Source organism: Drosophila mojavensis, unplaced genomic scaffold, assembly GCF_018153725.1.
Source record: "Drosophila mojavensis isolate 15081-1352.22 unplaced genomic scaffold, ASM1815372v1 contig_16, whole genome shotgun sequence".
Lineage (NCBI taxonomy): Eukaryota > Metazoa > Arthropoda > Insecta > Diptera > Drosophilidae > Drosophila > Drosophila mojavensis.
In genome coordinates this window covers 6,977,116-6,999,133 of record NW_025318693.1, presented here as the reverse complement: position 1 = coordinate 6,999,133, position 22,018 = coordinate 6,977,116, and the positions used below count along the sequence as shown (strand labels likewise).

Here is a 22,018-nt window from a genome sequence, read left to right as displayed (position 1 = left end):
GATAAATATATAAAAATAATATATATATATATATATATATATATATATGCATGTGAATGTGTGTGTGAGTGTGATAGTGTGAGTGTGCGTATGATATAGGATAATGTGTATAGCCATTGGAGCTAAACAGCTTTTGTTTGATATATATTGATTCTCATTTGTTTGTGAACGAACAATTCAATGAACAATTATGTAGGTTTAAATAAAAATAATATTCATAATAATAATATTCATAATAATAATAGTCATAATAATAATAATAAATAATTTATGTATAATAGTAAATAATTCTTGTGGATTTTAGGTTGGCTACTTTCTGCGGCGCCGGCAGCTGGATGTCTCCTCGCGGCCACGCAGGCGCAACCAACGCGCGCCCCCAATCATGTCCAGAATATTGTGATTTGTTTTTGTTTTTGGATAAGGCAAAGGCGGTGTGGAAATGTGGCCGTGGCGGGGCCCTAGTACTGCCCGGTGGGGTCCAGAGTCTGGCGCTGCTTGTGTCGCGTGTCACGCGACTCACGCGGCCGACGATAGGTGCCCGTGGGATCCAGATCGAACATGTTGCTGCTGTTGCTGCTGCTGCTGCTTCTACTTGACTTATGGAGTGTGAAGTGGAAGACTGTGACCAGATATTCTGAACTGATCCTAGTAGGTGCCAGTGGGATCCAAAGCCAGCGACATTTTGTGATATATTTTCAAATTCTCTCTCAATGCAAATAAATATATGAATTTATTCTAGCTTTTTTGCAAGTTTCGTAGCTCTTGCTCAATATTGACCCGTGGGATCTAGATAGGCGGCCATATTTCAAGATTTTCAAGATGTCACTTAAACAGCCGAGAAATGATTCCAAAGATCGTTGCTCAATATTGGCCAGTGGGATCCAGATAGGCAGCCATTGGTTGATCGTGTAATTAAGCAAAAATACTCGAAAGATATCAACACGATGAACGCCTTTTTTTCTTCCACTCTTTTGCTTCTTTGTTTAAGCTGCTTCTTGCTGCTGCTGCTGCTGTTGTAGTAACCGTCTTTGTTGTTGTTATTGTTGTAAGTTCTTTTATTATCACCAGTTGTTATTGACTGATTATACAGAAGAGCGCGTGTTTGTATGTTTATATTTAGTCTTTTGCTGCTCTTTTCGTGTATAGTTTTTGAGTTAATATATATCTCTCCTCTATTTATATATATGTATGTATATATATAAATATAGAGTCACTGACACTTGAAATCCATTAAATACTTTTATTGTGTGCTCTTTTATTGTTTATATAATTTAAGCTGATGTCTGCTTATTGTTATTTGCATTTGCTTATTAAATCGAGCAAAAGAATTTATATTGTTTTTATTTGGATCTTTTTATTTGTATTTTTTGCAAATTTTTGCTGCCGCACAACGCGTAAATCAAACTACAAAAAAACTTCACTCAAGTTTTTTACAATGAAAATTGTTAAACTTCGCTCTGATCTCTGCACTCGTCGAACGTTGTCGATCTTATGATTCAAGACGTTGCCCATACAGCGTTATTTATATGAGTCTGAGCGCACAGAGAGGCAAAGAGAGAGGGAGAGAGCGAGAGCGAGAGAGCTGGAGTGCTGGAGAGCGAGGCACGTCGGAAGCTTAAACACGTCGAGCCGGCTGCACTGTGTGTGCATGTGTGTGCAAAAGAGCGCGATAGCTGGGCAGGTGTGTGTGTGTGAAGGTGAATATGTGTGTGTGCGTTGCTCTTAGTTGTTGCTCTTGAAAAATCGAACAATGCGCTGAACGAGCGCGCTATGTTCATTCATAAACCTCTCTCACTCTCGCATGCGCTCTCTTTATGGCTGACTAAAGTCATGAGGGCAACACACACACACACACACACCACTCTATATATATACATACATATGGTTCTATAGTTATGTATATGTGCCTTTACAGAGAGCTGGCCGCCTCCACCTGGGTTTCATTCAGAAAACAGCTGTTTTTGTCAAACTGCGACACGATCGAGTGCCCTCGTTATGCCGCTGTCGTTGTGTGAGTGCGCGACGATCTTCCTGTGAGCGTAAGTGTGTGTGTGTATGTTTGTGCCTGTGTGTGTGTATGCAAGTCTATGTAAGGCAGGTATCGCGCTTGCCTATTGGTTGGCATTTCATTGAGATCCTTGCGACTTGGCTCCACCTACATTTGCGTGCCGCAGCTAATTGATTTTCGTCTTCTTCTTCGTATTCTTCTGTTACCCTTAAGCCTTGCAAATGACTTGGCCAAAAACTTGGCCCACAAGTAGCTGGGCAAATACACATGTTAACTGTTTGTCCTGGCTAATAACTTGATGTGCCATAAGCGGCATAATTAATGATCCTTGAGCTCAGCGACGCCGACGACGGCCACAGCCCACTTTACGTGACATTTGACAGTGGCCTAAGCCGGACAAGGCTTAAGCCGGGCCCGCTCATAAAAAGGATAAACGTCTTGCGGCATGAGTCAGCGAAAGCAGCCGTCTGCTTCCGCGAAATGCGATACACCAAGACGACTTCCAAGTCGGCAACAAAAAAATGTGTTCAAAATTGTTGCAGAATTGCAGTTTTCCACCTTTTTTATCCAAAATGAAGAAGAAAGGATAGGGCAGAAGAAGAGGTGTGCGTTAAAGGATAGGTAAGTCAGCTGGCGCAGCAGTTGACAATGGGAAATATAAATCCTTTCGTTTTATTGCAGTAGCAGCAGCAGCAGCAGCCCCGCCTCGTCTTCGATTAAAAAGGACTTCCGGCATGCTTGGAGCGAGCACGCGCTGTGAAGCAACCCTTCTTGGTGTGGCACGAGCTGGCGCTCAAGCTGGCGTTGATCCTCATGTTAATATTCATGTTAATCTTAATGTTAACTGCTGCACTTAACACATACACACACAAACACACATACAATGCGCCGTTACCTGGAAATTTTCGTGACCCCCTCCTCCACCCAAAATGCTGGACCTTCTGTTGCCGACCGGATATGCGGCTGTTTTTTGGCGCTTCCGTTTTCACTTTTCAAATGGATTTTCCTTTTCATCATCATTTTTTGTAGCTATCAAATTCGTTGCGCTTCATTTGGGTTTTCCTTTTTTGCACCTTTTGTCTGTGGCCACGTGCCACGATGAAAATGGAAATTGGGAAAACGTATCCAACATTTGTTGTTGGCACAACTGTCTCTAGGTTTTCCCCCGGTCTTAAATTGGTTTTGTAATTCGATCGAATCGGTTTTCCGTTTTTTGGGGAAGATTCACTTTTAACGGCTGTTGTTTGGCATTCTTATGCAATGTTTGCGCAACTCCGAAGAGCAAAATACAAAACAGAAGAGGAAGAACTATGATCTTGAGGCATCTTTTCTCAGGGCGATTTCGGAAATTTGGGTCAATGTTCCGAGTGTGCATTTCAATTCATTCTATTTCAGCATAAATCACAATTTGTTTTTTTCGACTTTTTTTATATTTTTGTTGCTCTTGGACTTGGCCATGCAAACACAGCAGTTATTTTTTTAACAGTTAGCTTTTTCTGAACCAGAAAAAAAAAACAAAAAAACAAAAAAAAACTTGCAGCGTTCACAATTTGGCCTGTTGAGCACTTGACTTTTAAGTGATGGCCAGTCACAGTCTAGCCACGACTTAAGAGCGAGTATTCTAATTAGCAGGCTAACATAGTTGCAGCATTTAACGGTAAACTGATGTGGCAAGTGGGCCACTTAGCTGAAGCCTTAGTCAGAGATCTTCTTTGTGTGGCAGAGATCTTCTTTTGCGACAGCCGTCTGACTGAAATAAGAGATGATGCTAGTGATTCCCTCTCGCTATCTCTCTCCCTCTCTCTCGTTCTAATTCAAGCAAATAGTGCATAAAGACATATATGTATGTATGTATGCATCGCAAATATTATACTCGATTTTACATTTTTAAGATATTTGAGAGCAACTGAAATTAGTAATCGCAACTACGCCAAAAACTTGTCCAAAAGCGGGTTTATTGAATCACTCATTGGTCAAGATTCTTTGGGGATTTGTAGCCTTTAAGTTTTTCTGGGAAACATGCAGCCTGCTGAAATGCGTGTATTACATCGATGCATTTCCTGGTAGCGATAAAAATGCAAAAAAAAAGAGAAAAAAAGAAAGAAACAAAAACAAAAACTTCACAATCAGAACACATTTTTATTTTTAGCTCAAGAACTCGGGAATTTTGCTTTAAACTTGATATATATGTATATGTATATATGTGTGTATATGTATATATGTGGTATGTATACATATTTATAGATTATATGCTTATATATTAATATAGGAGTAGTAAAAATAGTAGTTATAGTTATAAATATAGTAGTATATAAATCGCAAGACACTCGCTGCGAACAAGTTTGAGCAAACTTTATAATAGAAAACTATAGACCTATATAGATAATAGTCAAGAGTCACAATACAGAATGCAGACATGCTAACTAGAAGGTAATCAAAGTATATAACTAACTTTTAATCTAAAGCTGTCATAGATAGTCAATAAAAATATATTGAAATCTCATTTCAAATGTAAGCTATGAAGACCTCAAATAAATCTCAGGTACAGCATTGCGAGTCAATAGAAATCAGATGTGACTCGTTTCATTCCCGCTCATGAACTGAAGAGAGTGTATTGGTCTCGTGCAATGACATTTGCCTTTCTGATTGTCAACCCGAGAGCTGGAGATTTGAAATTTTTATTATGTATGTGTAGACTTTGGTATGCCCTCTTTTGAATAAGTTTTAAAGTATTGTATGCACGAGAGTTTTTAAAAGTCATAAGTATTGCGTGTACTGAGGTACAATATAATATGGATGGATAATCAGAAAATTATAATCATCTAAATTTCTAGAATTATTTAGTTATGTGAAGATTATGTAGTTGATTAAGTTTCTTCGTCGAAAATCCTAATCTCTTGATATTCTCTTCCTGCTATTACTTTTCTAGCAAGATCATCTTCTGTTCGGCAAAACGAAAGCTTGAATCTCAGCGAATGCTTTTCGATGCAAGAAGCACGCTTTCTCCAACAACGTCACAGTTCACAATAAAAACATGAACTATTAACTTGACTCGTAGAATTCTGAGTAGCTAATCAAATTAATGACTCTTCGGGCTTTGTTTTCGTTTCACTTCTGAGTTGATTTCACGCTTATCGGGGCAGCTGCATTGCGCCGCTCGATTTGATTATTCATTCAGTGATCGGCCCTACTTGGCTGGAAATTGAAAGTCTTCTCGACTATTCTGCGTATTTCGAAAGTTTGAATTCGAAACTCGAAACTGGAAGCTCTAAAGGAAACAAATAAACAAACAAACAAAAAAAACAAAAATACAAAAAAAAAAAAAAAACAAGTAAGAAAGCTCTAGTCGAGACTGCTCGACTACGAGATCCCCTGAACCCTTGGAGCAATAGATATTTCAATACTTTTTCGCGACTTTCAGCTTACACAAGAAACACGCACACACACACACACACACGCACGTACGCACACACAGGTAAACATACACACACACGCATATAGACACACATACACACACACACGCATACAGACACAAACGCATACACACACACACACACACACACATACACATACAAGCAACCACGCATAAACACGCATGGGCTGCAGTGTGCGCTTACTATGAGAACTTAATTGTTTAATAACTTTTTTTATGGACGTACGATCTTCATGAAACTTTTAGATTATGATTATAACATGAATATGCATGTACTTGCCAAAGCACAAGTCTCTAGTATTTGAAATACGCTTTTTACAAAAGTGAGGGTGAGGGGGTGAATTTAGAGGTGGGGGGTAAATTTTAACAAAAACCGAAATTGTATAAATTGCATATAAGCATACATTAAAAATTTGGAGACTCTAGCAATAAAGGTGTAGAAGATATAATTTTATAACTGGGTTTCGATAAGGTTTTTTATCGATAAAAAAAGATCGGGATGAGTTATCGATTTTTAATGATAAACTTGATATGCGCGCTGTAATTACGGACATTTTAAAAAAAAATTGAAGTCTCTAGCTCTTATATCTTCTGAAATCGACGCGTTCATACATACGGACAGACGGACAGACGGACAGACGGACAGACAGACGGACAGGGCCAAATCAACTCAGCTCGTCACCCTGATCAAGAATATATATACTTTGTGGGGTCTGCCACGCCTCCTTCTCCCTGTTACATACATTTCAACAAAACCATTATACCCTGATTTCCCATTGAAAATGGGTTCAGGGTATAAAAAACCAAGCACCATTGCGCAGCGTGACACGACAATGCCGGACAATGCCGGTTAACCACCAGCCACGCGGCTGGGTGCTTGGCTAATTTTCGTGGGTGATCCACGTGCTCTGTTAATTTGCCCATAAATTATCCACTGAACTTTTACTCCAGTTTTGACAGCCGTCAAGAATCAAGTCGCACTGAAAACGTGAGCGCGTTGCGTCTGCTAAGCGATCGTACTTTTCCTTGATTTCCCAATACTTGGGCCCAGCACCTACCTGAGCCAGTCGCTCGTAATGACAGGCACATATGTTAAATGCCCATTGAATATGCTAAATCAAAGACTCACAAAAAAAAAAAAAAAAAAAAAAAAAAAAAAAAGCTTTAAAAAAAAAAAAAAAAGAGTATGCCACCTCATAACAGTCGCAAAATGCAAATACTCAAATCCAATCCGTTTTTTCCGCTCTCCGCTCAATCGGAGCTTTTCTTGGGCGCCTCAATTGCCGAAACTCAATGGGAGAGGAAATTAGATAAGTTGAGTTTAGCAATCTGTGGGCGACTAGCGTTTAGCGAGGCGAAACCGTTAATAGCCAACTATGTACATACGAATTGGCGCAGCGCATAAGAATCTGCATAAGATTTCTGCGTCTAAATTATTCAAACTATTCAATTCACTCACTGAATATATATAGGTATATATAGGTATATATAGGTATATATGTATATATATATATAGATATATGTGTTCAGAACAAGCAGATACAACAGATCATTACACAGCGGTCAAACGGTCATTGGCCTGCTTCTGCTTGCGCATCGTGTCCAGTGTGTCTCGCATCTGAATCTGTATCTGTATCTGTGTGCCTGTGTCTGCAAATGTATCTGTATCTGTATCTGTGGCTGTTGCTGTTGCTGTTGTTGCGACGGCTGCTGCGACTGCTGCTGGCACGTAAGCAGCCTCTTTGAGCTTACGCAAAATTATTTATGAAAACAGCAGCAGCGACAACCACTACAACAACAACAACTACAACATCAACTTCGACGACTTTGATTCTTCTCGCATTGCCATCAATCGCTATGGAAATGTGTTGGGCGTTCTGTGAAAATTCCGCATCGATTTGCATAGGCGACAAACGCCCCGTCGTCATTTTAATTATAAATAGCAAAAAAAATTGCATAAAAATGAAAATGAAAATGAAAATGAAAGAAGAAATCAGGAAAACAAAAACAATAAAAATATGTGAACTTCGATGCGAGCTCAATTACAGCATTGTTATTGATTTTATAACAATCGCTCAGTCAATGGCCATTAGATGCATGCAACAGATGCAAGTTGCAACGGATGCATATGCTTCCCTCTCTCGCTCTCTTTCTCTCTCTCTCTCTCTCTCTTTCTCTTTCTCTCTCTCGTTCACACACCCTCTCTGTTTTGTTTTAGTCGATTTCGTGGCAAATTGCAAACAAATGACAAATCAATCTGTTGGCAATCAAAAAGCGACTTCCCTGTGGCACCAGCGATTTTCACCCAATAAGGAAGCAAAACAGCCAACAACAATAACAACAGAGGCAACAGCAACTACAACCAGAAGTTGCAGCCAAGCAAAACAAGCAGCAGCAGCAGCTGAGGCAGCTGAGACAGCAGCAGGCCCTATAAATCCGAGAGACCAACAGCTAGACCCAGAGTCCAAGTCGTGGCTCTCTTTGGCCCGGACCGGACCGGGCCCAGACCAGTTGGTCTTCGACTAGTTCGCGAGCTGTGTGGCACCAGCAGAAAGAGAGAGCCACAGAGAGAGAGAAAGAGAGGTGGAGCGGGTGGTTGCAAGGGCAAGGGGGCAAAATTTCTAGCTTGGATGTAAAAATAACCTCAGCTAAGTTCACTGGGGCGAGGTTGAATGAACTCCCTCAGCAATGTGCTCGAAGCAAAATGCTAAAAAAAATAGATAAAATAAAGATGAAATGGATAGTTGATGATCCAGTGATACTCTGTAATTCAAGCTCTGAAATGTGGATATAAAGTAGTTCTTTGAGGCGAGTTGTTTAAAAAAAAAAATAGTCAATTGCATATAAGTTTGTAGCACATGCCTTTTTATACCCAATAGAAAAGCCCACTTACATACCTTAACTCAAAATTAATTTCATGGAAAAGCGTGTTTCATGTAAGAACTGAATAAGCAAATTGTTTATAAGAAAACTGTTTACACCAAGAAGTAAGGCAAGGCTTGAGTTTACTTGAGCTAAGATATGCATAGAATAACATTTAAAGTATTTCGTTTAGATTGGCAGCTGCTGACCACAACAGAAATTGGATATATCGTAAATATTGTATATATACAATATACAAAACTATCGTAAATATCTTATTACCTTAGCCAAGATTTTATATGGTGTTGGATGTATCATAATTATATAGTAATATCATATATATTTATCTTTATATACTATGTATTATTGTATCCATAAATATAATTAAAAAAAAAAAAAAAAAAAAAAAAAAAAAAAAAAAACTAAAAATACAAAAATATACATACAAAAATTAATCTAGATAAATAATCAAATGTCAAGATATTTACTAGAATTTTAGCATATTGATATGGAACTTGTATTCAAAATTTGGTACTCCATTAAAGCCCATATATGTTTACATACATTAATAAATAGTGAGCTAGTATAATTCACCAGAGAAGGCATTATCGACTTTCCTGTGTATGCTGATTAGTAGTAAACCTTATGCCTGAGCTGTCTTTGATTTCCATTTCAAATGTGATACAAACCGAAATACCCCATTGCAGTCTAACTATAGCTCATTAAAATATATCACATGTTTGTTCGAGCACTTGCTTGAATATTAGGAAGCTAACACAAACAGTCAGAGACAGAGAGGGAGGGAGATAGGAAGAGAGAAAGCGAGTGATATATCTGTTTAGCGTGGGCAGCCCGGATATATCAATGAACAGTTGCCCTTTACTAATTCAATCTGCGACTGCAGTTTCCATATCTCTCAATTAAAACTGTTGCAAATTGCGGCGCTGCAGACGGCAGCCAGACTGCACACAGATGCACAGATACACAGCTACAGATGCACAGATACATTGGGGCAGATGCAGATACATTTATACAGCTGGCATACAATTAACTTATCGCGAAAATGAAAAAAAAAAAAAAAAACGAAAATAAAACATTTCCGGAAACGGACGACCCACACAATTCGCACTAAGAAATCGCCAAAGCATGAGGTGGCAGCAAGGGGGTGGCAACAGAGGGGGACAGACTAACAGAGAGAGGGAGAGAGAGCGAGAGGGAGGCCTGTTTGGGAGGCCTGGCGGGCTTTTGGCGGGCGCGCTTTAATATGTTTGTTGACATCCAATTAGAGCGATTTCCTTCCTCATTAACAGCGCTCGTTTTCAAATTTAACTCAAGCGTCAACGAAATTGTAGCACACACACACTTGCACGCAGACACGCACACACACACACACACTCAATCTGCGCTGCACGACAAACAATTACGCGAGCTGCCGTGGACATTGTTTGCGATGGATGCGATGCATTTTCATAGACATGCCATCTTCAAAGCTTCTGTCATACACACACACAAACACACACACATATATATACACAATTAGATCTCGCTGTAGAGTACAATAAACCCAGTTGGCAGTTCCAGTCGCGGGGTTTTTGAACTTGCAGCGAGACGACGCGACGCGACGTAGGGTCTCGGCTTTGCTTCGTTTGTCTTTGACTTTGATTGCGTGTGTGTCAGTCAGCTAGTGTGTATGTGTGTATGCGTGTGTGGCTTTTATAATGCTGCCGCCGGTTGTCGGTTTTATGGCAAAAGCATTTAGCGCTACGTTTAGCCAGCCAAATGGCTTTATTATTGATGGCCGACTAAAAAAGTGAAAGTTGCGCTGCAACTGAAGGGTAGCGCGGCAGTTGGCGCTTAAGGGGAAAGTTCTGGCCTCATGGCAGCTGGGAAAATGGGATTGAACTTAATTGCAACTGGACGGATGCCTATGACTAGATTGCTTCAAACTTGAGAGTACGAAACTCTTGCTGAAAAGAATTTGTCGATGGAGGAATTCTATTTTCCTGTATGTTAAGCTAAGGCAAATGGTTAGGAAGTTAAGTTAAACATAGCGTTACTATATAAATTTAATTAGGAGTATTTCCATTTCATTGTTCGATTGTCTGTCTTCAGCACTTAACAGTCTAACTGCTGCATGGAGTCTCGTTTATACACGTGCGAGATACATTTTTTAAATATTTATTTTGAGTACAGTGGGGATTCGATAATTTGTATCCCGTAAATCGAAAATATTTCTATCCCCTTGAAAGCAATTCGTTCTCGATAACAGCTGTGTAAATCGAAAACAAAATTCTTTATCGGAGCTCGACTGTATTACGAAGCTGAAGAGCTAAAATAGATCTCTCAATAGATAAAAAAAAATATATATATATATTACATATTTTTTTTATATTTTTTTATTTAAATATTTAGCGGTGTATATATATCTATATATTCATTTGGCACAACTATACTGAAACGATGCCGCATAATCCATATTTGAAAGAAAAACAAAAATTAAGAGTATACAATTTGTTGATAATTTATAAAAAATCCTCTATAAATAAAAGAGTTTGGCCTTAAAATCAATAAATAAGTTTTTTTATTATTATTAATTAAATGCAATGTGTTGTAAAAGTATTAAATAGTCTGATTCTTCGAATAAAAATTAAAATACAAAAAAAAAAAATAATAAATAAATAAATTCGAAAGATCCTTAAGTTGAGTTCAGCTGGTTAATGAGGTCTGATCACAAGAATAATTAATGAACTTAATTTGTATCACTAAATGACATGTAGAATGTTCTCTGACCTTAGCGATAAGCTGACTATTACCACTGTCATCTCTTTATGGTCCGCTTCACAATATATTTGCAATTAATTGCTAATTAATTGTCTCCTAAAACACTTAACTACAATGACAATTGTCCTGCAGCAGCCTTACTCTGTCTCATACTGTCTCTCTCATTCACTCTCCCTCTCTCTCTCACCCTCGCTCGCTATCTGCCCAACCTTTGACCCACTTGGGGGTAGTTTCTGTGGCGCACAAATGTTTTACTGTTCCGGCTTTATGTGTCCGTAATCGGGATATATATGTATATATAGATACATATATATATACGTGTATAAATACATGAGTGCACTCCGATTAGGAAGTTATTGTATATATGTACCGACTTATGTATCGCTTACATAATCTCAAACAGAAATGTGAGTGCTTTACATGGCTGTAAATGTGGATATCTAAACATATGTATAGCTCACTCACACACAAACACACAGTAGGGAGTGTGATTGTGACTGTGAGAGATACCCCTGAATGGGGAGAAGCGTAAAAAAAATACGAGTGAAACATGAACAGGCACAGGAGCAGAGGCAGGAGAGGCATAGCTAGACACATGCCGGGGCACATGCCACATTCCCACACACACACACATAACAATGTGGTTGTGTGTTTGTACCCCAGCTAATCCCCCTGTTGTTTACCCCTCGCCATTGCTGCTCCTGTTGCTGTTTCTGTTGGTGATGTTGATAATGCGACACATAAAAGCTTTGCAGCTTGCGCGAGCATCCTGCGAACCTATTCCCATTTCATATACTTACATCATAGTGTTTGTGTGCTGCCCCTGCTGTCCGTGTGTGTGTGTGCGTGTGTGCGCGTGTGTGAGTTGTACAGAAAAGAATCACATTTAAATACATTAAATTGTGTAAATAATATGCTACACATGTTGCCAGTTCATTAAATACATGCCACAGATACATGCCCCAACATATGTAAGTGCCACACTCTCATATTTCCATGTATGTGTGTGTATGTTATTATTTCTCTTTTTTATCTCCCTCATGTATACGTATGTGTGTTGTGTGTCCTTTGTTATTTTGTTGCTGTGTCGCTGTTCATTTGACCAGCAATTTATTTATGGCATTCACTTCGTTTTTTCTGTATTTTTTTTTTTTTTTTCTTTCTTTTTTCATCAGTTTATTTGTCACTGCTGTTTGACTGTTGCTCTGTGCTGTTCGCCTGCTGGCGTATCCTTTAAATGCAACTTGTACGACATTGCCTGCGCGCTGGCTGGCTGCTGCACGCCTTTGATCCTCTTAAGCTAATTAAACCAGCAGCGCCAGCAGCGACTTGAGAGCTCCGCTTCAAGCACTCGACATCAAAGCGTCCCTTAAGTGAGTTTATAATCTTCAAAGCTCCAGAAATTCATATGGAACAGGCTCGCAGCTGACCGGAGCAACGTGCTGCATACTTTTAGGCGTCCAGGACCTGGACGCAAAGGTTAAATCTATTTCAACATACCCTGTAGAGCTGCTACTGATGGAATGTGTATTAGACGGGGCATGATGGGTTCTATTGCGTGAGTTGACTAGAATTTTAGTTAAACTATAAAATTTCATTTAAATAGTTTAATAGCGGAAATAAATCTGTAAACAAAATTTTGTTATAGAATTCATGTCTTGAAGTTTTTGCTCTTTAATAGTGCATAATGATACAATTTTATATACTATCATTATTTGTTTACAATTAAATTTAATAAATTAAATAATTCAGTTAAAACAAAATTAAAAAAAATGGTAGCACCTCTAATAGATTTGTGCTAATCATACTCTCTCTTGCCTTATCTCTATCTCTCTCTCACACTTTCTCTGTCTCTCTCTCGTCCTCTCTCTATCTCTCTCTATTTTATTTCCTGGCTTCTTTTCAATTATTTATTTTATTTTCTTACCCCTACTTTTTTTTTTTTTTTTTAATTTAAAGCATATTATTTTTATATGCCGAAATTTTATTATATATTTTACTTACAAAAAATAAACCTTTTTATACCACTCAAACTCAAGTTAACTCACTACAGCGTATCTGTCTAGTCGACTCCGTTTGACTACTTATCTATTTGCGTTTTAGTTTTTTGTTTTGTTTCTTTTTATGTTGGTATTTTTTCAGCTTTGGCGGTCACGTGTCGCTAGCCACCCTAATAATGTGAACTTGTGTGCGTACGCACTTGTCTGTGTGTTTGTGTGTGTGTATGTGTGTGTGTATGTGTGTGTGTGGGTGACATGCGCATAGCTGGCTGGCAACTGTGCTAATGCATACCAACGCCTGCTGTTGGCTTCTCGGCGCCTGTTAGCTTCTAATATTGAAATTCTCGGCACGCGCAAAAGTTTAGAAATTTCTAACACGTGTTTTGCAAATGTGTGCATGTGTGTGTCTGTGTGTGTGGGTGTTAGTACAGGTATTAGAAATGTTTTACCTTTTGGCTTTCACTTTTATTTGCCTACACGAATTTGTCACCTGCGGGAGCTTGCGCCAGAAAGTGAGCTACGCTTTTTGCTGGGCTCCGGATGAGCACAGGTAAATTATGCAATCCTTGTTCAAGCAACACGGCAATTGCCAGCAGCGACAGGTGAGGCTATGAAACACACACCAACGCACAGATACACAGACACACCGACAGACAGAGAGGCAGCCTGGAGGGACAATCAGCTGCTGAACTTGGCGCCCATAATAATGGAAATTTCATACATTCGAACGAGGCGCACAGCATTTTTGTTGTTGCCCCACTACAATATATATACTTGTGTATATTATAACTTTATATTATGCTGCAAGTTTGTAAATACACACATGCACACACATGCACACGCTCATGTTGTAGTGCATGTTTACTGTTATAACTAAAACTATGAAACTATAGTGTTTCAAAACTAACAGTATTACCATACCAGCCTAACAGGTGCCCAGCTTGCCCAGCAGCACAACAAACTATCTTTCTCTGAAATAGTTGCTCGCTCTCAGACGCACATATACGCGCACCCACACACGCACACACACGTGTCCTGCGCGCTTGGCACACAAAAACTACACATGTGTGGCTGCAAAGAAACGCCAAGAAGCAGCGGCCATTGCTTAGCTAAGCAACCCCTAACTACAAAAAAAAAAAAAAAAAGACAAGAAAAACATCTCGGCCCCCTGCAGGCGCAGCTTGAGGAGTTTGTCTGGTTAGACGGGACAGCAGCAACGTCTGGCTCTCATATGTGTAGATGAGTGTAGAGCAACGACCTTCCCCCACCTCAGGCCGTGCCCTCCACTTGACTTCGCAGCAGGCTCAACCCTTCAGCTGTGCTGGGATTGCCGGCCAGCTCCAACAACAACCCCAATTTCTCAGTCTCTCTTGGTCCTTTCTAACACTTCAGCCCCCAAACACTTTTTCATAGCATACATTTGAGCGCTTGGGGTTTTTTCCATATGATTTTTTAGTGCGACTCACTGGGACACCCGTCGCACAGTAAGTGAAAGTAACCCTCGGCGTGGCAAAGCGTCGGGCGCCTAGAATCCATCAATAGGCAACCATTCGAGCACATTTGAAACATTTAGCGCTAAAGAATTTTTGGAGCCAGCGGAAAAATACCGTCATTAGGCCAGCAGCTGGTCGCAGGCAGCTAACGGCACGCATTCCGATCTGATGACGTTTAACCCAAAATGCCGCACGGACCAAAGGCAGCAAAGAATTGGAGCTTAGCGCCAGTCACGTGGCATTCCTGGGGCAGCTTTCCCCATGGCAACATTGGCCAAGGCGAAAGTTTAGGACGCGCTCGTCACAGGCGAACATCAGCAGCAGCAGGAGCAGCAGCATGAACAGAGGCAGCAACAGCAACGGCAGTTCTATTCAGTGTTGCCGAATCAGCTATTTTGTAGCTAGATATGGCTACTTTTTAAGGCCGATTGCTACAAAAATTTTCAAACAGCTATTAGCTACAAATCTGGCTATTTTCAAATATTAAATTTAGCTAAAATGAAAGCGAACTTATAACAAAATTCGCTTCGATAATTTTTAAATGTAAATGATTTAAATGTACTGAGCTTTGTGTAGAATTAATACTACAACTGAAGAATAGGTAAGCTTTCTAATATGCTATGCAAAATTCATTTCTTATCAGTTTTTATACCCTGACCCATTGACGCCATCATTTTGTAAAAAACGCATTTCAAGTACTAGAGACTTGTGCTTTGGAATGTACATACATTTTAGCCATATGATAACGTTTTGAAAGTTTCATTAAGATTGTATGTCCACAAAACATATGGATTACGCCGATATGGCAAATGTTGCTATGAGTATAGTTTTTGCTACTTTTTCAGCTATTTTAGAAGAAAGTTGGCTACTTCTAGCTACTTTCAGCCTTCGGTTTTGCTACTTTTGCTGAAAAAGTTTCGGCAACACTGGTTCTATTGTCAATCCGGAAGTGAGCTCCGGCATTTACTTCCGGTCTGGCAGCTGCCGCTCGCTCTGGCCGCCTGGTAAATGAAAATGCAGCAGTTCCGCATGTGTGGCAACATTGGCGCTTGCCACAAGGCATGCTCAAATGCGACGCGCTACGAATGCGGGCGTGGTTAATGGCAGCTATTGATCCACTGCAGCTCCTTCATGCGGCGTACAGCAAGTGCCACGAGCCTGCTGCTGCGACTGCATAAACAAATTACGCATACGCCGCTTGACCCGGCCAAACACCTTAAACTGAAGCCGCACTCCACAGCCAGCGCACAGGCCGAGTTGAAAGCGTGCCAACAAAATGGCGGCCGCTTCTTAAAGTGCCAACTTGTGGCTTTAACCGAACAGGTGCGCAGCGCCAGCGAAAGGCGTCACAGCTTTTACACAACCGCATGAATTCCATATGATAAACGTATAAAAAGAAAAGGGATAAAGAAATGAATATTTTTAGGATTGATTGCCTGATAGATACCCTGTGACTGAGATGGGAGATGGTTTGAGATATGCATACTCTATACTTATATGCTTATATCTAAGACCTTGGCATCGCAGGGTATCCATGAGGCATGCATATATTAAAATCTAATGAAGAATTAACGCTTTATACTCATATTACCATTCCCATTGTCGAATTTTACATCCGATTCTCGCAATGTGACATAAATATAAAAAACTAATTTTAAAGAAACAGAAATTTGATTATATGAATCTTCCATTTTTTTTTTTTTTTCAATTATTTGAAATAAACATCAAGTATTGCATCTAGAATAGTATATGCTAGTTATATCTTATCTATACCATAAATATTTAGTATAATCTTTCATCATACTTCACACTTCTTAATGAAAAATTTGTATGACTTAAAATTTATTCACATAATCTATCATATATATCAATTTGTTTAAGAATAAGAACGCTTAGTTATAGCTACTAGTTAAAGCGAGCTACAGCTATGTCTAACTTTTATAACCTTCAATTTTCCTATCAAACATAGACACGCACACATGTGCACATACCCCTTGTTACATTCCATTTATACAGGGTATGAAAGAGGAGCTACACACATGTCACTTGAGCATGTGCACATCCACACACACACACACACACACATGTCAGGGACAAGTTGGTTTTTAAAAAATACTTTCGAGTTGAGCCAAGCAGGCAAACAGCTCGAGCTGCCAGCACACAGCCAGGGTATGCAAAGTGTTACAGAGACAAAGAGAGAGAGAGAGAGAAACAGAAAGCGATAGCGAGAGAGCAGAAGCAAAAAAAAGAAGTTAGTGGTATTTGGCATTTATATTGGCCAGCACTTGTCTGTGACTTTTATGGGCGCATTTGGCACATCATTAAAACGTCAAGTCATCAATCTTCTTACACATTCGAACAGGCTCGCAGGCAAGGCCAAGTCAAAGCTTGCAGCTAAGCAAAGTTTGCGCCGAGTTTCGGGCCCAGAGCGTGGCCTAAAAGCCTGGCTGCCAGCTTGCCTAAACGCCATTAGAAAATTTCCATTTTCGTCACACGGTGTCAGGGCCACAGTGATACGAACAGCTGCTGCTGCTCTCTAATGCTGCTGATGCTGCTCCGCCTGCTGCTGCTGCTGCTGCTGCTGCTGCTGGGGCACGTACTTCTAGCCGCATTCCAATCACCCGCTGCTGCATGCTTGGCGCCTGTGCCGCAGATATTTGCCTTGAAATGTTAGAAAAACGAATTCCAAACAAAACTGCGCGTTGCTTAGACGCCGCTTAGAATGCGTCAACGTCGACGTCTATGGGCCATAAATTTCGCATTTTAATGCGAAAACAGTCAACTTGGCGACGTCGATTTGCAGCAGGCGAACAGAGAACAGCAGCGAGCAGCAGCAGCTGCAGCCGCAGCAAAACCCACAGGATATTCATGTCCTGGCATGCGCAGTAAACGAGCGTGGGCGTTGCCTGTGAATACGCCCAGACATACGCCCCCACACACACACACCCATGTGCACGCCCCCTAAACGGCATTCATAACTGGTCCATCTGTCCGGGTTGGCCGACGGATCCGACTTACTGCCCAACTTTGGTTGCCTAATACCCCTACGATAATGATAAGAAATTCTTGTGCGCATGGCAATGCCTTTCACGCACACAGGGACGACGCGCCGCATGCTATTATGTATGCCCGTGTATCTATGTATACTCGCTCAGATATATACTATATTATCAGCGCTGTCTGTTATTTTGGCGCCAAAAACGTTCCTATGCGTGGGCGTACTTTATTAACGGAGAAAAAGAAATATTGTAGATTCAGCTAGCAGGCGAACAGAAGGACACGGCACGTGGCCAGGATATGCCGGAGACACAGCGCGAACACAGAGACAGCAGCAGCTCTGCGCAGCTGCAGAGAGAGAGAGAGAGAGCGAGATGGGGAGAGAGAGAGAGCACAAGCGCTTCATACTAAAATCTGAAGTACTTGGCATTCAGCTGCTCAGGCACAAGGCACAGTGGACGAACAACGCCTCAGTCTCAGAATGTCGATAATAAAACTGAACAAATAAATAAAAACTTTGATCTTTTATTATTATAAAAAATGTTGGTATTTATTTTTGGTTGAAATTTTAAATTGTATTCACTTTATCATTCTTGTATTACTCCTAATTTATTTTTTTCGTAATTATAATTCATTATTTATATTTCATTTTAATTATTTATAAATTGTACTTTAATTATTTTCATGAACTTTTTTTAAAATTATTTTATTTGTTATTTTTTACTATTATACCCTTTACCATTTTTTACTTATTTAATTTTCTTTTTTCTTAATTTTCTTATATTTTCATAAATTTTACATGTTATTTTTAATTTATTCTAATTCTAATTTTTAATATAATTTTTATTTTTATTATTTTTTACTTTGAAATTTTTCATCACTTTTTATTTGCATTATTATTATAATTTTTTTTTAATTTATTTATTTTATTCCTTTTCTTAAAGTTTCAATTTCTATTTTCATTATTTTATTATAGGTTCCCCAAATTTCATTTATAGCTTCATTACTTTTGTTCCACTGTGCCGCAGCTCCAATATGTATTACATTGTCCTGCGATTGGTGCCCGTAATTTGCGGGCCTCCTTCCAGATGGAGCCTTTGTTGGCCCTGTTGGCTCCAACTATGTAAGCACTGGCTGTAAGTGGGGGATACAGTGTTGCCGACTCTGCCAGCCTGGAAGCCTAATACCTTTTACAGGAGTTTGTATCGCGACTACATCGAAATTTACATGCCACGTGCCACACGCCAAAGTGGGGCAACCCTTACAGCTGGGCCGAACCACAACAACCACCGAGGTGAATCCACACGCTGTATCTATGTGTGTATGTGTCTGTGTGTTTGTGGACAATGTAAGTGATTGCTGCTGGCTGGCGGCTGTTGGCTGTTGGCTGCCTTCTGCTCCACAATTCGCTGGGTCCCTAGTACAAGTTTGCATATTTCTAAATTCTAAGCGCATCTGTTGAGCGAAACCAGGGTCCCTGCAGGGTTCCTAATCGAAAACGAGAGTAAAAAAACGCTGCAGACGCACCCTCAACAATTTACGTTGTTTAGCATAGCAGAGTGCTGGCAAGCAACACAGAATAGTATAGATGAGGGCGTAGTTAGCGAAAGTCTGCTAGACCATTAGATGCCCTGTAGAGCAAACAAAGCACAAAGTGAGCTGAGCTAAAAATTTTTTTAAACAAATACGATTAAAATTTAAGTGCGTTGTATTGTTTAAATAAATTTAAATAAATATATATAAATTGAAAAAGTATTTCTTTATTTATTATAAAATATATAAATTATTTTAAAGAAATATATAATTTTGGTTGCGGTAATATTAAATTTTATATTATCAAAATATTATCAAAAAAAAGTTTACTAATTTAAAAAAGTATAAAATATTAAAAATGTAAGCTGCTTAAATATTTTAATTTGTTTATATTTAACAATTCAAATTTCGAAAATAAATAAAATAAAATTCTGGGAATCAGGTCTGAAATTCTGAAATATTATAATTATTTCATAAAATAATCTACATAAATTCGGAGTACAATTCATTGAGCATAACCTGTCAATGATTTATCATAGTCACTTCCCCGCCCTCTGCGCAAATTAAGAGGTATTTACGTCTGCGCCACACACCAAAGAGCAGAATGGTAGAGAATAGCAACAATAAGAATGGGAATAAAAAACAACAAAATAAGAAAAGAACAGAAAATCATTTCCTCGATAACATCAACACAATCTCATAATAGAGGCGCTGCAGACAATTGGCACCCCGACCGCAGGATCCGAAAGGATCTTTTCACTTTTTTTTGAAGCAGGCTCGTGTTTTTTTCATGCCACACTTCCTGGCCACAAGATGCTGCAATTTGAGGGTGCCTCAACCATCTTTCACTTTCAATGAGCCACACAACAAATAAAAAAAAAAAACAAAGAAATTATAGAAAAAAACGCATAGAAATAAAAAAAATCGACGAGGATCTCAGTTTTTTTATGCAAAAGATATGAAGACGAGGGCGCCATGTGGTGCGTGTGCCAGGACCCAGGTTTTTTTTTTTTTTTTTTTTTTTTGGCTGGATGGTTTTTTATGCCAAACGGATATGCGATATGGGCTGGGGCGTAACGAGGCACAATCTTTCTATTCCCTGGCCAAGTCAATGGCTTTTGTGGTCGCGCCTAGCACGCGTCTCCAGGCGCAGCAGCAGCAGCAGCCGTAGTCGAAGGTTTCGTCGGGCAGCTGTTGTCCTGGCAGCAGCAGCTCCTTGATCCTTTTTGCATATGTAGCAGCTGCCACCGACGCATGACACTCCTGCCCCCTATTCCTGCTCCTGCCCCTTCCCCACTTTCCCCTGCCACTGTCAGCTCCTGGGTTGCAGCTCAATCAACTGATTGTCCACTTGAGCGTGGGCAAGAGGACAGCAATCGATGCCCTACCTGCGGCTCACCTCTCCCGCACACCTTTTCGACCATGCAAATGTTAATTGTTGTCAACGCATTCGTCACACTTTTGCTGCGACGCTGGACAATGGCCAGAATGTGGTCCAGGATTAGTTGCTGCGTTAATAATGCGATTTGCATTTCCCTTTCGCTTGGCCTTGGCCCGTGTCCTTGTTTAGCCTGCTGTTTGATTGAGCTGTGTCCATTATCCACCTTAATCCGCACCTTTTCTATGCTGCTCGTGCCTTTGTGCCGCATGTCCGACCCGCCTGCCTGCCTGTCTGCCTGCCGGGCAGTCTGCTTCGGCTTAGCCCAATTTTGTGCGCATCTCTTGATTGACAGCCAAATGCCACTGGACACGGCTCGACCAATGCCAAGGTAAGCAATTAAAAGGTGACATCTTTCCAAATCAATCTTCAATTATAGTCCACAATCTGTTTCATATGTATCTATGGCGCATCTAATCTGAATAAGGAATGTGTGCTCCTATTTTCTATTCACATATTTGATTAGGTATTTACCTTGAAAAACTAGCACTTCAATGAAGATAAGAATATTCCAAAAAACGTAGTATCTTATTTAAAGTCCAATATTAAAATTTTCAATGCATGTACTTATTAATGTTGTGCCTTTTTCAATGCTCATATAGTTTATTTATATTACCACCTAATTATTATCCATTCAAAAACAATTATAACATTCTAAAATAGATTTAAAAAACAAAAAAGTTTTGCTTGCCGAAACCCGGGATTGAACCGGGGACCTTTAGATCTTCAGTCTAACGCTCTCCCAACTGAGCTATTTCGGCGCTATGTTGGTCGAGGCGCAAAACGTAAATTAGTTGCTCAGCAATAGGTTATAGCATACATTATGAAGCTTATCTAATCACTAGCTAGCACACAATATAAATAGAACTTTTGCCCGGGCCACACAGTTTCCAGGCAAGCGATTACACATATTAATAAGCGTACATACAAATGTATATGGATATGTCTATATGTATGTATATGTGTGCTTATACATTTATAACAGAAATTTTTCAATTCTATCTTGCGCTTGGGCAGACGCTGGCTATGTCTCAGTGTCAGGGCTGAAGAGTGCTGCCAAATCATGTTTGTTCCGCCATGATAGCACAAGGCATCTAATGAACTGTTGGGGGCGGGGAAGGTGTGCCTGCCCGGTCGGTCGGCTGAATGGGGGGTGGTGTGCGGAGTGGGGAGTGGGCGCAGTGTCGCACACATAGCTTTACCTGGGCAACAAATCAGCCAGCGACCAAACCAGAAATGTAGCTGAGACTCCAACTGAAGCTGTAGCTGAAGCAGAAGCAGAAGCAGAAGCTGCGACTGCGACTGAGGCTACGACTAAGACTGCGACAGCGGACTGAGGTTGAGGCTATGGCTTTGGCTTCGTGTTGTCGTTGTAAAATGTTTGCTTGCACGCTTTCCAATGGTTACTGCGGCTGCTGCTGCTTCTGCTGCTGCTGGTCGTGCTTTGCGGTCGTTGCCCTGCTGTGACGTCAC

General features: G+C 40.1%; 1 protein-coding gene and 1 non-coding gene across 2 annotated transcripts; both read right to left on the bottom strand.

Annotated features, from left to right (window-relative positions):
• Positions 1 to 361: 361 nt before the first annotated feature.
• Positions 362 to 1,504, bottom strand: LOC26527923 (peptide tarsal-less AA). Its single transcript, XM_015166772.3, has one exon. The coding sequence runs from the start codon at positions 558 to 560 to the stop codon at positions 459 to 461; it is 102 nt and encodes a 33-aa protein (XP_015022258.1). The 5' UTR covers positions 561 to 1,504; the 3' UTR covers positions 362 to 458.
• Positions 1,505 to 21,233: 19,729 nt separating this feature from the next.
• Positions 21,234 to 21,306, bottom strand: Trnaf-gaa. The gene has a single exon. It is a non-coding gene; the product is annotated as a tRNA-Phe (tRNA).
• Between the last annotated feature and the right edge of the window lie 712 nt (positions 21,307 to 22,018).